Raw genomic sequence first — 17,089 nt, forward strand, 5'->3', positions numbered from 1 at the left:
TTTTTTACCAGTGGAATTCCTACTTATTCTTTCAGTTTAACTTAAATGTCCACCCCTTGAAGTCACCTCTGATCCTCCAGGCATATTAATGCCCTTTTCCCTGACACTGTACACAGTACTTCATTTTATAACTCTAATGAACTTATGTCAGATTGTATTTTAAGGCCAGCTATTGTTAGAAACTCAATGGGACAATGGGGCTAAAAGAGAAGAAGCTGTGTCTTAAAGGCCATAGAGAAAACGAACCCCAGGCCCATTTAAGAGCATCAGAATGTAGCCCCAGGGTTGGGTTGACCTAATGGAGGCTTAGAGATTGGCCTGGAATGAGCCCTAGTTGAAGAAAAGTGAAAGGAAAGCTAATAATGGATTGTAAAAGAAGTAGGTTAGAGAGTAGGAGTGAGAGATTTCACTGGTTATATGGGGGAGGGTGCTTACTGCCATGATAACCAAGCATTTTGATACAGTGGTCAGAGTGCTGGGCTTGGAGTGAGGAAGTGCTGAATTCAAATCTAGCCTCAGACACTAGCTGTGTGATCCTGGGCAGGTCACTTAACCGCTGCCTGCCTCAGTTTTCGCTACTGGAGGAGAGAATAAAGATTTTCTTACATTGATCCCTTACCTAGAGTTGAGTACTGCAGTGGCTATTACTGTTATGTTCCTTGGTCTATGTTAAGTGACTGTAGTCTAGAAGTTTTTATAAAAAGGGAACTTGCCTCGCCTTAATTCACGTGGCAGCTTTATTTATGAAAAAAATTAATGAAAACAATTCAAATATTTCTCTAATAACTTCATAGCAGTCTTTTCTTACCATCAGAAAGAGATTCATAGTCATAATCATATTCATCCTCCTCATCTTCCTCTTCCTCATTATTAGCAGGAGTAGGATTGACATTACCACCATTACTGGTCTGTGTTTGCATCGATGCCAACTGATGAGCCTGTTAAGATTAAAATAACTTAAAATTGTAAACATTAAACTACTGAATTTTGATTTCTAACTTTTAATGCCAACAATCCCCATCAAAGATTTATTGACTTTAGCTCATTTAAAGGGAAAAAAATTCAGATCTTCTGAAACAGTACCAATACCAGAATCAACGTCAGTACTCCCACTGAAATCTCACAACTCTAAAAACCACTAATAAAAACTTTTTATCTCTTCTCAATAGCATATATTCCCACTATGAAGTATTTTAACAGAATTGTATGGTACTTGGGGGCCAATACGAGGTCAAAGCAAGTGACCTGGATGACTACCGGACCAATGGATCAGAGGAACTGACTGAATGGCCAGACTCAGAGTACAGTGATGTGTGAATGTTGTTGTTCAGTCGTATCTGATTCTTCATGACCTCGTGGACCAACTGCCCGTGGGGTTTTCTTGACAAAGATACTGGAACGGTTTGCCATTTCCTTCTCCAGTTTGGTGTAGGCAGGAATTAAGTGACTTGCCCAGGGTCACACAGCTAGTAAGTGTCTAAGGCCAGATATGAACTCTGCTCTTTCTGACTCCAGGCCCTGTACTCTTATCCACTGCATCACTTGGTACAAATAATAATTTTGATATGGTTTAATTATGTGACAGCAATTGTCTGCCCTATGTGTTTCTATTAATGCTAGACTGACTCAGAACATTTCACTTTAACCAAATAAAACTCAGGTGTGCTAGTTTCGCTACCTTTAGTTAGTTCTCCATTAGCTGAGTGTTGGATTTTGTGCTGTACACACTTCGGCAACTGCTCTCTTTTGTTGTGTTTTTAATTCTGTGGTCTTTAAGAATGGATATTACTCCAAGGCAATGTTCAACAACCATAGCTGTTAAACAGCATCAGTAACTCCTAGAAATATTTCAGCAGCTGTTGGTGTATGGGACGACAATTGAATCTTGTCTTTAAAGCCCACAGTGAAACAAGGTCAGTCATGTCAAAGCACAAGTAATCAATCAACAATCAATAAACATTTATTTAAGTACTTACTATGTGCCAGGCAATGTGCTAAGTATTAGTAATACAAAAAGAGGCAAAAGATAGTCTTTCTCCTCAAGTAGCTTATAATCTAATACGGGGGAGACAACATGCAAACGTATAATCAAAGCAAGTTACATGCAGGATAAAAAGGAAATAATTAACAAAGGGAAGGCTTTAGAATTAAGGGGGGTTGGGAAAGGCTTCCTGTAAAAGATAGGATTTTATTTGGGCCTTAAAGGAAGCCAGGGAAATCAGTAGGCATGAGGGACAGCCAGAGAAAATACCTGGACCTGAGAGATGGAGTCTCTTATTTGTGGAATGGCCAGGAAGCCAGTGTCACTGGATCGAAGAAAACTTATTGGGGAGTAAAGTTTAAGAAGCCTGAAAAGGTAGATGGGGGCCTAGATTATGAAGCATTTTGAATGCCAAACAGAGGATTTTGTATTTGATCCTGGAGACAATAGGGTGCCCCTGGAATTTATTGAGCAGGGAGGGAGGTGACATGATTGGACCTGTGATTTAGAAAAATCACTGTGGTGGTTGAATGGAGGATGTATTAGAGTAGGATGAGAATTGAGGCAGGCAGATCCACTAGCAGGCTATTGCAATAGTCCAGGTGTGAAACGATGAGGGCCTACTCTGAAAAATGTGTCAGAGGAGAGAAGGTGGTACATTGGAGAGATGTTGAGAAGGGGAAATCAACAGGCCTTGAAAACAACTTGGATATGGGGTGGTGATGGTTAGAGATAGCAAGGATTCCTGGATGACTCCTAGGTTGGGATCCTGAAAGACTGGAGAAGGGGGGAAGGGGTAGGTTTGTCAGGAATGATAAATGAGTTTTTGAATAAATGTTTTTGAACATATTGAATTTAATTTGTCTCTGAACATCTAGTATTAGATGTCTGATGGGAAGCTGGAGATGTGAGATTAGAGGTCAGCAGAGAGACTGGGGCAGGATAGGCAGATGTGAGAATCAACAGCACAGAGACAGTAATTAAATCCATGGGAACTGATGAGATCACCAAGTGAAGTAGTATTGAGGAAGGAGAGAAGAAGCCCCAGGACAGAACCCTGAGAGATACCTATGGTTAGAGCATACGATCTGCAGGGAGGGATTCTGCAAAGGAGACAGAGAAAGCGCAATCAGATAGGTAGAAGGAGAACCAGGAGAGAGTGGTGTCTGAAAAAACTAGATAGCAAAGTGCCATCAGCCCTGCCAGATGACTTCTACAAATAGTTAGTCCTCAGAAAATAAGCAGCAACTTCCAGAAGAACCTGGCAAGTTGGAGGAGTTGTTAGAGTGTAACACTGGCTTCCTGAAGATGGAAGAATAATGAGAAGACCAGTAAAAACAAAAAACCAAACTAAAGAGCTGATGACCTTTGCCATGCAGAAAGACACTTGTGAGAGGCAAGACAAAACAAAGATTGTAAAAAGGTAATTTTTAATGATAAAACTCCCTTTTTCATTCAGAGCTATTCCAAAACCATTTTCTGAAGAAGTCTGGGTGACCCTGTAAGTTCTGGGCATCTGTTTTGGCGATTTTTTTTACTTCTAGTGAACCTAGAAGTCTTGTCCCCATTGGTGGGAATGATGAGCTTTGATATTGTTACTGTTGCTTAATTGTTTCAGTTGTGTCTAACTCTTCATGACCCCATTTGGGGTTTTCTTGGCAAAGATACTGGAGTGGTTGGCCATTTCCTTTTCCAGTTGATTTTATCAGTGAACTTTGATGAGCATATGGATACACTCATGTAGCACTTGTTCTGGGTTACCCCTTCCCCCCCAACTTGAATATATACATTGGTTCCCCAGAGGAGGCTCCTATAACGGGTTCTAGAGGCAATCCTGTGGGTGGCTATTTCTTCAATTGTAGCTCACAACTCTTCTCCCAGACTAATGATCAACCAGTAGATTGAATTGGCTTTTTAGTAAAGGTATCTACTAAGGTGGTATAATAAGAATAATTGGTACAAAGCAAATACACAGAGTATCCATGGGAAGAGTGCAAGGCACACGTGTAGGATATCTATGTGGCAAAGGGTTATTCATACCTCCTTATACTTCATGGTTTAGAACTCTTTTCCTGAGTCTGTAGTTTGTATTCCTCTCTGGTGCAAGGGGTCATACTTTTTAAAGCTGTGCTCTTTATCAGGTGTTTATCTCTACAACTGTCTGTCCTTGGTGTGTTTCTCTACTCCAGATTGGGTGCATTACCTATTACTGGCCCAGTCTCTCTCATGATGAGGTCAGTAGGGGATGGGGAAGAAGAAAATCTGTAAATTCCCCCCCCCTTCCAATTCCCTTTTAGGAGCCTGATTTTTCCTTCACTTCTGTAACACTCTCTCAAATTGACAAACTTTAAACCAGAACTCTTCTACTGACATACTTGTGAAATTCTGAAATGACTACTTGTTTCTTAATATGCAGATCCAAAGGGCACATGGGATTCTCTGAACCAAACATAAGATACTTCCTGGGTCATTTTTTTCATTTGTCCTTATCCAATGTCAAAAGCACTATAATCCTCTCAAAATGATTAGGGACTTACATATTATTTTGAGATAGTAGGAAAATTCCTAAACACATACCGTACACTTTGTGATTACATTTTGGGCCCATTTATTGACTGATTCTGTGACTATCTCAATTGAAGTGTCTGGACCTTCGGTGATTACAGTGATTGAGGTTATACAACCTGCCTCCCCTTTATACTGTAAAGCAGAATTGTTACAGAATCATGGAAATTCCCAACTGAACATCTCAATATAATCTTGTGTCACATCACACATCATGAAAGCTTAAAGTATTTATCCAAGAGATGGTGATAATATGTTAGTGGCCTGGGAACTGGATTGATTTAAAGCCCATGGAAAATCTATGGGTTACAATAAAGGGCAGACTTAAAAAAATGGATTCTTTTTAATATTCAATCTCATAAAGTGGGGTTTCATGAAGAATCAAGGAAGATATATCAAAATCTTGTGAATCAAAGCCTGTAAATCTTATAAAACACAATGACGGTGAATTTATGTGATTACAACAAAAAGACATACTGCTTATTAAGTTTCTTAAAGATGTAAAAAATTATAAGGCTTATGGAATAAATACATTTAATTGTTTTACTTGGTGCTAGTTAATCTGCACATCACTGTATTTAATGTTTCAATGTCAACTTGGGAGGAGATGACCAGTGGAGTGCCTCAAGGATCTATGCTTCGACAAGTGGTGTTTGTCATACTGACTTATGTCCAGGACAAATTATAAATGGTATGCTTATGAAATCTGAAGATTACACAGATGTGTGTGGGAAGGTCAACACACTGGATAACAGGGTCCAAAAAGATCTTGAGAGCCTATGATATTGGACTGCATTTGATAAGACTAAATTCAGTTGGGATAAATGTAAAGTATTACATTGTTTTAAAGAAATCAGGTTTATTGGTACAAGATGAAGGAGACATAGTGAGATAACAATTTGTTTGAAAAATATCTCATTAGAGTACCACAAGTTGAATATGAGTCAACAATGTGCTCATCTTGGTTATATCAGTCAAGTATAGTATAAATTCTAGGAATAATACAAGGATAGTTTAATTGTATCTTCTGTGGGTAGATCATATCTATAGTACTGAGGTTCAATACTGAACAACACATTTTGTGTGTGTGTGTGTGTGTGTGTGTGTGTGTGTGTGTGTGTGTGTGTGTGACATCAGACACATCATTTTATTTCTCTGGGCCTCAGTTTTTTCATCTGACTAAACATGGTGCTATGCTGATTCTTTTTTTTTAAATTTTTTATTTATTTTTAGTTTTCAACATTCACTTCCACAAGATTTTGAATTCCAAATTTTCTCCCCATCTCGTTCCTCCCCCACCCCAAGATGGCAAGCATTCTGAATACCCCTTCCCCTAATCTGCCCTCCCTTCTATCTCTCCTCCCCTTCTCTTATTCCTTTCCCCTTCAATTTTCCTGTAGGGCAGGATAGATTTCTATACCTCATTTCCTGTATATCTTATTTCCCAGTTGGCATGTGAAAACAATTTTTTTAAACATTTCTTTTTAAAACTTTGTGTTCTAAATTTTCTCCCTTCTTCCTTCCCCACCCATCCCCATTGAGAAGGTTATTCAATACAGGTTATACATGTGTAGTCATGCAAAACACTTCCAGAGTAGTCATGTTGTGAAAAACTAAGTATATTTCCCTTAATCCTATCCCGCCCCCCCATTTATTCTATTCTCTCTTTTGACCCTGTCCCTCCTTCGAAGTGTTTGTGTCTGATTATCTCCTCCCCTAATCTGCTCTCCCCTCTATCATCTCCCTGTTCTCTTGTCCTCCTCTCCCCTATTTTCCTGTAGGGTAAGACATTTCCATACCCAATTGAGTGTGTATGTTATTCCCTCCTTAAGCCAAATCCAATGAGAATAAGATTGACTCTTTCACTCTCACTTTCCCCATTTCTCCTCCAATATAAGAGTCTTTTCTTGTCTGTTTTATGTGAGATAATTTACTCCATTCTACATGTCCCTTTTTCCTTCTCCCAGTATAATCCTCTCACCCCTTAATTTTATTCTCCAGATCACCCCTTCATCTTCAACTCACCCTGTGCCCTCTATCTATCTATCTATTTATCTATCTATCTATATACATATATACATATACTTTTTCCCCTCCAACTACCCTAATACTGACAAAGGTCTCATGAGTTACAAATATCATCTTTTCAAGCAGGAATGTAAACAGTTCAATCTTAGTAAGTCCCTTCTGATTTCTCTTTCCTGTTTACCTTTTCGTCTCTTGAGTCTTGTATCTCAAAGTCAGTTTTTCTATTTAGCTCTGGTATTTTCATCAAGAATGCTTGAAAAGTCCTCTATTTCACTGAATATTAATTTTTTCCCCTCGTGGATTACACTCAGTTTTGTTGGATAAGTGATTCTTGGTTGTAATCCTATCTCCTTTGCCCTCTGGAACATTATATTCCAAGCCCTCAATCTTGTGTTATCCTGATTGTGTTTCCACAATACTTGAATTATTTCTTTCTGGCTGCTTGCAATATTTTCTCTTTGGACCTGGGAACTCTGCAATTTGGCTACAACATTCCTAGGAGTTTTCCTTTGCGGATCTCTTTCAGGAGGTGATTGGTGGATTCTTTCAATTTCTATTTTGCCCTCTGGTTCTAAAACATCAGGGCAGTCTTCCTTGATAATTCCTTGAAAGATGATGTCAAGGCTCTTTTTTTTGATCATGGCTTTCAGATAGTTCAATAATTTTTAAATTATCTCTCCTGGATCTATTTTCCAGGACAGTTGTTTTTCCAGTGAGATATTTCCCATTGTTTTCTATTTTTTTCATTCTTTTGGGTTTGTTTTACAGTGTCTTGATTTCTCATAAAGTCACTAGCTTCCAATTGCTCCATTCTAATTTTTAAGGAAGTATTTTCTTCAGTAAGCTTTCAGACTTCCTTTTCCATTTGGCCAGTTTTGCCTTTTAAGGCATTCTTCTCCTCATTGGCTTTTTGGACCTCTTTCGCCATTTGGGTTAGGCTATTTTTAAGGTGTTATTTTCTTCAGTATTTTTTTAGGTCTCCTTTAGCAAGTTGTTGACTTGTTTTTCATGATTTTCTTGCATCACTCTCATTTCTCTTCCCAGTTTTTCCTCTGCTTCTCTTAATTACTTCTCAAAATCCTTTTTGAGTTGTTCCATGACCTGGAATTGATTCATATTTTTCTTGGAGGTTTTGGATGCAGGAGCTTTGACTTTGCTGTCTTCTTCTAGTTGTATGTTTTGATCTTCTTTGTCATCCAAGAAAGATTCTATGGTCTCACTTTTTTTGTGAGGTTTGCTTATGATCCCAGCCATTTACTCGAGTTATAAACTCTTTGTTAAGGTAAGGGTCTGCTTACAGTGTGGATAACGTAGTATTCCAAGATTTAGGGGTTTTGTGCAGCTGTTTTCAGAGATACTACTAAGGACCTGTAAATTTTCAGTTCTTCCAAGGTATTATGATAAGGTTGAGGTGTTTACTCCTCTCCTGGCCTGTGCTCTGGTCTACAAGTTACCACAAGCACTCTTTTCTGCCTTGGAACTGTGAGGAGGAGCCCCTCTCCACTGCCATTACAAGCTCCACTACACCAGCACTCCTCCTCGCCCCAGGACCACCACCTAGAACTGTGACCCAGATCCAAGCACATGCAAAGCAAGAGAATCCTGTAGCAACAAAGAGATCCCTGCAATCTCCCTCTGATCAGCCACTCGATTCCCCCTCAGTTTGTGGGCCAAAAACACTGGAAGCAGCTGCCACCCCAGGGCCATCTGTGGGGCCTGGGGCTGGGATGGAGTTTCTCTCTCACCACAGTCACAGACTTTTCCTATTGACCTTCTTAGTTGTCTTCGGCATTTGTGGGCTGAGAAGTATGGAAACTGCCACAGCTGTCCAGGATTCAGTTCTCTGTGGGCTGCTCCAGGTTTGCTGATGCCTGTTTTGCTTGTGCACCTATGCATTCCTCTTCCTGGCCGGCATGATGTATCTTTCCAATCAACCATCCAGGTTGTCTTGGGCTGGAAATCTGTTTCACTCTGTCGTTTTGTGGGTTCTGCTGCTTTAGAATTTGTTTAGAGACATTTTTTTTACAGGTATTTGGAGGGGTTTTGGGGAGAGCTCAAGCAAGTCACTGCTTTTCCTCCACTATCTTGGCTCTGAACATTACATTTTAATAAAGACACTGATAATGAGAGAATGTTCACAAAAGAGAACAATCAGAATAGTAAAGGACCTTGAGTTCACACCATATGAAGATTAGTTCAAGAAAACAGGAAAATAACTGTCTTCAAGTATTTGAAGGGCTGTTGTTTATTGGTAGTTCGGTGGCCAGTAGATAGAGTGGACAGTGTAATGGGTGTGAAGTCAAGAAGACCTGAGTTCAGATCCAGCTTCAGACACTTAATAGCTCTGTGATTGTGGGCAAGTCACTTCACCTCTACCTGCCTCAGGATCCTCATCTGTTAAATGGGTGTAATAATACCATTGATCTCTGAGGGTTGCTGTGAGGCTCAAATGTGATAATATTTGTAAAGTGCTTAGCTGCACTGGCACATTTTGTTGATAACATCATCATCGTCATCATCATCAACGCTGCGTGGAAAAGGGATTATACTTATTCTCTTTGGTTCCAGGAAGAAGAATTAGGAACAATGGGTAGAAATTGATGACAACAGACATGTTAAGCTCAACGTGTCCAAAACCGCTCATTTCATGACTTTCCCCAAAACACCCTCTTCTTAATTTCCTTATTACTTTTGGGGGTACAATCATCCTCCCAGTTAGCCAGGCTCACAATCTAGGTGTCATCTTTGACTCTTCACTCTTCATATCCAATCTGCTGCCAAGTCCTATCAATTCTACTAATACAACATCTCTCTCCTTTTGACACTGACACTACCCTGTCATCACATTATGCTTAGATTGCTGCAATAACCTGTTGGTTGGTCTCCTTTTCTCAAATGTCTCCCCAGTCTAGTCTATCATCCAGTCAGCTGTCAAAGTGATCTTTCTAAAGCACAGATCTGACCATATCACCCTCCCGCCCTCCACTCAACAGACTCCAGTGGCTTCCTATTACCCGTAGGATCAAAGATGAAATCAAATGTTTGACTTTTAAAGACCCTCGTAACTTGGCCCTCTCTCACCTTTCCAGTGTTCTCACACTTTACTCTTCTCCACATACTCTATGATGCTGTGACACTGGCCTCCTTTCTGCCACTGCTCACACAAGACATTCCAACTCCCAACTTTCTGCATTTTCCTTATCTTCGTTTCCTGGCTTCCTTAACATCTCAGATAAAATCCTACCTTCCATATGGAACCTTTCTCAATTCCCTTTAGTGCCAGTGCTTCCTCTCTGATGTTCTCTAGATTAGCCTGTACATATTTTGTTTGTACAAAGTTGTTTGCATATTGTCTCACCTATTACATAGTAAACTCCTTGAAGGCAGGGACTGTTTTTGTCTTTCTTTGTATCTTATCACTTAATGCTGTGCTCAGCACATAGTAGCAAGTGCTGGACTCAACAGACTCAGAATTGGGAAACCTGTGTTTGAGATTCCAGTTCTGACCTTAACTAGCTAAGAGGAAGTCATCTTATTTCTCAGAGCTTCCATTTCCTCAACTGTAGAAAGAAAATAATAATACTCTTATTACTTATTGCACAAGGATGTTAGGGGGATACAGTTCGTAAACTGTCAAAAATTATGTAAATGTGGGCCATTTAAAAGCTCTAATTAATCACACTATTTACATATAAAAGAAATAACATAAAAATTCCTTATAGTTTTATCATACTTCCCAGTGTGCAAAATACTTTCATATTTATTTTCTTACCAGATCATTATAATTATCCTTCATGAGAGGGAAGGCAGTTAATATTTTGCCAATTTTATAGATGAGGAGACTAAGATTCAACAGAAGTTAAGTGCCTGGTCATAGGGCCAATAGGTAGGACAGCTATGACTAGAACTCAGGATTCTGTTTCCTGTTTCGGTATTTTTCTGCTATTTTCTTTCATAGAACATTTCAAAAAAGTAAACAGATTCTAAAGGAAACAAATTTCACAAAAATAAAGAGTTTTTGAAGGGGATCATAGGAAGTTTTTTCTAAATGTAACTTAGAAAACCAAAATGCAAATACAGTAGATAGGTGATGTTCTTGGGAGTGAGAAAGAGGGAGGTGGCACAATTCTTCTTCACTCCATCTCAGACCTTCCTGATCCTCTGTGTGCCCTGTATCTTGAAGAACTTGAGGGTCCTACCCAGGGGTGAGCTGATAAATATTCAACAATCAATTCTCAAAAAAGAGATGGGGCACACTTTTAAGTTTAATCTGCATTATTAGCATTTTGTCATTTTCCTATATCTGGAAATCAATAAAACAATAAATCAAGCCCTTACTTGAAGCTGATTTACAAGGTTTAAATGCTCATGTTGAAAATTGAGCAACTGGCTCTGTGAGCCAGTTTGAGGGGCTCCAGCAGACCCTGGTCTCATCCCTTTCCCATTCCACTGCCACATCCTCCCACCTCCTCTCAAGGGATGTCTAGCGTGACTGCATCATGAGGGTCCTACCTTCAATCACCAGGGTATCTACCTTTCCCTTTACACCTCCTGTTTGTTCCTCTTTCCCCCACAATCCTGACCCGGGCCTCCTCCAAAGGGCTGCCTGGTAGGACTGCATCTAATCTGGTCATCTGTACTGGGATATACTGGTGAGACTGCAAGAGCAGGAAGGGACTTTCTTTTGTACTCTCCCTCTTTGGGAGGAGAAGGCTTTTGCCTGTCCAGGCTCTTTCCACCCTACTCCCACCCTCTTTTGTCCCAGTTTCCATAATTTCTAGTTTTAGCTATATTAATTATTTGGGGAAATATAACCAAAAATTAGTAATTTATTCTCTTGATTAACTGCTTCATAGAGGCAAAGAAAAGGCCACATGAAATATAACAATGCTACTAGTTCTTTGTTCCTAGTTTGTAATAATATTTTAAAAATCTCTTTGTGTAGGGAACATACCTTTTGCTTTAATATATCCACTGGAGTCTGATGAGCTTTCAGCTTTTTGTTTTTAAGAAGCACTTTTCTCCTAAGTTGGTCGGGTGAAGGAAGCATCGGCTCATCGGAGAAATCACTCTCAAACAAAAACTTGGCAACTAGTTTTTCTCCAAATACATTCTGAAATATCAGATAGACAAACAGTAAACCTCTGTTTCTCATGTCTAGTTTTGCTTACACAGGGGCGGAAGGCCCACATCTGCCTCAGTACAAGGCTGCCTTCCCATAACAGCTCTTGGCACAGAACTAGGGAAAGACATTTTTTGAGAGTCTCCGGCAGGAAGGGTAAGAAGAGTAGGGGAAAAAACTGGGAAGGCATGAAAGAAGATCTTTACAAAAGGTCAGTCATAAGCTTTCACCCAGCTTCCACTGAATCAAGTGTTTTATAGTATCAATTAGGAGATTCAGTTAAGAGCAAAAATCTAAAAGGCTTTCAAATCCCCAGCATCCCATCAACAGGACTAAAAGACAAAAAGCTAAAGAGAAAACTAAAACTCCCCTTTCTCACCTTCTATACCTCCGCATCCTCAGATATTTAACCACCAGGGTGTGCTACTGATCAAACTGTCAGATCCTATTCAGTAGTAAGGATCAAGTACAGTCCATCGTTTCCTATGATTATGTACTCTAATCAACACCAGATAGTGTTCTGGGGTCATACCAAGCCCTTGGTGGTTTTCATAAAGATAGCTACCTATCTTCCCTAGCTCTGCCCCTGTCTCATTAGTCTAAGGATTTTTGTGTGAGCGCATTTATCCAATTACATTCTTGGTTCATGGTGCTTCCATTTATTTTCCTACCCCTGCTGTGTTTCGACAGAGTTTGCTCACACAACTAAGAAAAGGAATAAAGGTGAATGCATTAAAGTACTTGTGGGGTTTAGGTGAACATGTCTTCTTCCTAGACCAAGAAACCACCTACTTTGGTTTGGCAGGCAAATTAAAACTCAAGAGCTCCAAACCACCAATTTAAGTGGCAAGATGGGAAAAGCATGCAGTCCCATGTCTACACTGGGTACTCTACGTATGGCATGGCTCTCCCATGCCTCTAGCTTCTCTTGCTGTTGCATAACTCCACCAGTATGTGAGCCTGCTCACACCTCAAGGTCACAGACTCAATATTAGAAGTTTTACTGCAAGAGAAGGTGGTTGTGGTAAAACACAACTCGGTTTTAAGCAGACAGCATGTTGTTTCTCTCTTTCCCGTGCTCATTCTCCTTAAGAAATTATACCCTGGCCTTTCTAAGCTACATTACTTTCCCTTGGTCAAATTCCACCCTTGTCAGCTCTTCCCTTCTTTCTACATTCAATGCTTCTGCAAGTGGGACCAACCAGTTAATTAGAAAGGGGGCGGGGATAAATGTACTATAGCCAAGGGCACAGCACACCCCTACTACATCTATATTTGGGTTCTTTTCCTATTCCATATTTATAAATTTGTTAAGTTCTAAAGAATTTATTATAGTAATAATAAGTTAGCTGTCTTTCCCCATTCCCTCCAAATGGAGGGACTACATCTCAGAATGCCTGATACTTTAGGTATCTCTAAATTTCAAAGGTTCGTCTAGGGATACATTAGAAGCTTGAGACTGTCCAGAGAAAGTCTTGGTCTTCTTTGCCTACTGAGCATTTTGTGATTGGCAATAAGACATCGAAAGATTACTCTGAATTTCCTCAGATCATTTCAGAACTCTTGGTCACAGTCAAGAAAAGTTCCAGTGTGTTTCCAATTATTATCCCACCTCTGGCTGTTTTTAGGGTTCTAAGATACCTCAAACTATGTGTAAGTTTTGTGTATACCTACTTAACTCAGGAAAAATCTCAGTGATATTGACAAGAAGGGTGTCATGATATTCTCCTGCCATTTAACTTAGCACTCACCTTGAAAATTTCTGCCATTTTTCGTTGCTGAGGCAATGAACAGTGATTTTCTATAGATATTATGATAGGCAGGTCAGAGTTGATGAAGGCGCTGCGATCAATGGCTTCAACTACTTCCTATGAGAGCCAAAATATAAGAATACATGCATTTTTCTTCTAGGAGCACATATGAAGCATATAATGTATATATATACTAAGAAAAAATGCGTAAAGTCATATGGAACAAGATATGTATAAATTCTACTGTAATTTGTGAGGCAATTAAATTGTCAGCTCAAATAGATGTTGTCTCAATGTGGATTATGTATATACATACAAGTGTATCAAATCGCTGAATTTCATTTTGTATTTAAGTAAAGTATCAGCTCCTTCTATGCACATATTTCCTTAAAAATATTCATTAATTTTTTTTTATCATAGCTAAGGAGTTAAATTGGATGTGGAAAGCTGGGGTCAAATGCCAATGCCACCACCTGACTATCTTCGAAGTAGTTCAAATGGTATAGCACTGAAAGTGTTTACTGTTATTAGGGTAGGAGAGTCCCTCCCGGCAAAACCTCTTCATTTATTATTTTTTTTTATTTTGCATTGTTTCATAATGGTCTTTCTAGATTTCTTTGTTCTCCTTATAGTTGTGAGACTTAACCAAATTCTACTCCTGCATTTATGTACCACAATATATTTAACTATTCTTTTACTGTTGGATATTTGTTTCTCCAGTCTCTTGCAATTATTTATAATAATGCTATGAAAACAGCTTTTTGTATATTGTTTTTCTGTAACATTTTCAGGGCACAACACTCAACAGTGGAATAACTGGGTCAAAGAGTATAATTATTTTGATAACTTCTACTGCATATTGATAAAATGCTGTCAAAAAGGTTCTATGAGAACACCTCCAACATTGAGTTTTATTGCTTTTAATTGTTTCTGCCAGTTTGATGGCTAGGAGATGGTAACTCAAAATTGTTTTATTTTGAACCATTCAAATCACATAACTTTATATCTGGAAAGGACAGCCATCATTTAGTCCAAACTCCTCACTTTGCTTTTGTATTCTAGATCATATAGCTAATTTGTGGTAGAGCCAGAATTAGAACTTAAGCTTCATTACTCACTCTTCTCACTTCTTTCCATTATACCACTCCAGAGGCATAGTGGTATAGTAAGAATAGTATTGGTCATGGACTCAGGACACCTAGGTTCAGCTCTAAGTCTGTTTCCTCAGTCAAATGGGAATAATAATACTTAGACTATCAACCTTATAGCACTGCTGTGAAAGTGCTTCTTATATCTTAAAGTACCACATAAATGTGAGGATTTAGTATCACTGCTAAAGAACAATTAAATAAATATATTATTGCTGTAAGACAAAAACTAAGACTTAATTTTAACTCCTTGGAGACATATTTTTAAAACTCCAAGAAATGAAAAGGCTCTTTCAAGGACACTTCAAGGAGCCACAAATTTTGGCAATGTGGTAATCCTTCCACCAACACAGACAGCAATACTCTCTGCTCTTAACCAAATGATCTTTGAAAGTTGCTGAAAAGCCTCAAACTCTCCATTAAGCCTCTATGAGTTTAGTTAAGCTACAGTATAGATTTAAATATGTAAACAAGGCCATATTCAAAGTCTTTCAGGCTTGGTAGGAACAATAAAGCTTATGGTATGCTGACACACAGCCTTCAAGAATCCTGGGTTATCTTCACATCATAATGAAGCATTAGAGTAGAGCTGTCGTTGAGGTCCAAGAAATTTTCCCAAAAATATGTAAAATCATAAAAATTCTGCTGTTTCTTCCTGATTTCAGATTCTTTTCCTCTTCAAAATTCCCAAAAGCTAAAATACCCTGCCTCTAAATAGTACAGAAGCCATTACAAGGAAGAATTACGGAAATTGCACGTCATGAAGTTTAGAGAACCTGTACACAGTATCCTTGAAAAGACTTTGGTTATTCATCATCTTTCCCTTTAGATCCATCTGTACTGCTGTGGGTGGGACTCTGCAGTCAGTCACAGCTGAAAGGTTCTCTCCTCTAGATCTGGCAAGTTGCTCCAGGTGCAGAAGAATTCTTTGGAGATTTCATTTTCCTTACATCTTTCTGCCACCGTGGAGGGAGGGAAGGAGGGCTCTGGTGGCTTGTCTCCAACCACTGCCCGCAAAACCTCTTTGGCACATGCTACTATAACACAAAACATAGGAAGTGGTTTCTGGTGGTAGTAGATTCCCAAACCCATGGGGTGTTGGTGGTAGTAGTGGTGATAAAGGTAGGATCAACAGGGAAGGGAAGCAAGATTAGGCTGATACTGCTTAAACCCTTTGGGATCTCTTCTGTTAGCGGTGAGTTACTCCTATTGAGGGTCAGACAAGAACTTGGCTTTCACTGCCAAAGTGACTAAAGAAATTCTGAAAGCCTTGGAAATTGCTGGGCAGTTTTGCGGAGTCTACTATGCAGTCAGTCATTTGGCCAAGATGAATGCATGAACCGACTATTTAACAACTTCAACACAAGTTTTTATTAATAATAATATTAATATCTTAAGTTTGCAAAGCACTTGAAATAGATCTCATTTGGTCCTCAAAACACCACAGTGGAGTGTGTTCTTATTATTCCCACTTTACAGAAGAACAGAGAGGTTAAATGACTTGCCAAGAGGCACACAGCTAGTGTCTGAGGCAGGATTCAAGCTGAGGCCTTCCTGACTCCAAGTTCTGAACTCCATCCACTGTGCAGCTAGCTGCTTACCATGTAAGAAGGCACTGTCTTAGACAGAAAAAAGTAAGCAGTCGCTGCACTTGAAGAGCATACAATTCCTGGATGGATACGACATACACAGATAAGTCATTTGAGTAGACATATAAACTAACTTGAGGAGGGGCCAAGGTGCTAACAACTGGGGGGAGGATCAGGGCAGGTTTCACTGAGTAGAGGACATCTGAGCTGAGCCTTGAAGGAGGATAAAGATTCTGAGAGGCAGAGAATGAGGGATGATTTATGCAAATGCAAAGAGGTGGAAAACAGAATGCTAAGCTCAGGGAACAATTAGCAGCCCAGTTTGGCTGGAATGTAGAGAGCATGAGGGGGAGTAATCTGAAATAAGGTTGGCAAGGTAAGTTGGAGGGAGGAGTAGAGAAAAGAAGCATTTTATATGCTAGGCACTGTGTTAAGCACTTTACGATTACTATCTAATTTGATCTTCAAAACAGTCCAAAGTGGGTGCTATTATCCTAATTTTACAGATGAGGAAACTGAGGCAAACAGAGGTTAAAGTGACTCGCTCAGGGTAACACAGCTAGTTAAGTGTCTGAGGCTGGCTTTGAACTCAGGTCTTCCTGACTCCAGTGATAACACTTAACTGCCTCTAAGAGGAAGATTGTGGAGTGCCTTAGATGCTAGGTGGAAGAGTCTGCATTTTATTCTCAATGCAATAAGAAGCCACTGAAGGTTTCTGGCAGGCGGAGTAACATTGTCAGCCTTATGACTTAGAAAGAGTATTATAACAGATATATAAAGGAGATCTACAGAAAGGAATGGAAAGAGAAGAAAGGGGGTGGGATGTTATGGAGGTGGAAATGAAAAGACTTTGCTGCTGATTGAATGTAAGGAGTAAGAGAGAGGGTAGGCTCAAGGGTAACATC

General features: G+C 39.4%; 1 protein-coding gene across 1 annotated transcript in view; it reads right to left on the reverse strand.

Moving 5' to 3' along the window:
- LOC114034146 (1-phosphatidylinositol 4,5-bisphosphate phosphodiesterase epsilon-1-like) overlaps positions 1-17,089 on the reverse strand; it is a gene marked incomplete at its 5' end in the record, with an annotated part of 125,557 nt that overhangs the window by 75,393 nt on the left and 33,075 nt on the right. The window contains 3 exons of the mRNA XM_027849751.1: positions 809-938; positions 11,529-11,687; positions 13,448-13,564. Of these exons, the coding sequence (XP_027705552.1) occupies positions 809-938; positions 11,529-11,687; positions 13,448-13,564 (406 nt within the window). The remainder of the gene's footprint in view (positions 1-808; positions 939-11,528; positions 11,688-13,447; positions 13,565-17,089) is intronic.

This window comes from Vombatus ursinus, unplaced genomic scaffold (assembly GCF_900497805.2).
Source record: "Vombatus ursinus unplaced genomic scaffold, bare-nosed wombat genome assembly UNPS02008267.1, whole genome shotgun sequence".
Lineage (NCBI taxonomy): Eukaryota > Metazoa > Chordata > Mammalia > Diprotodontia > Vombatidae > Vombatus > Vombatus ursinus.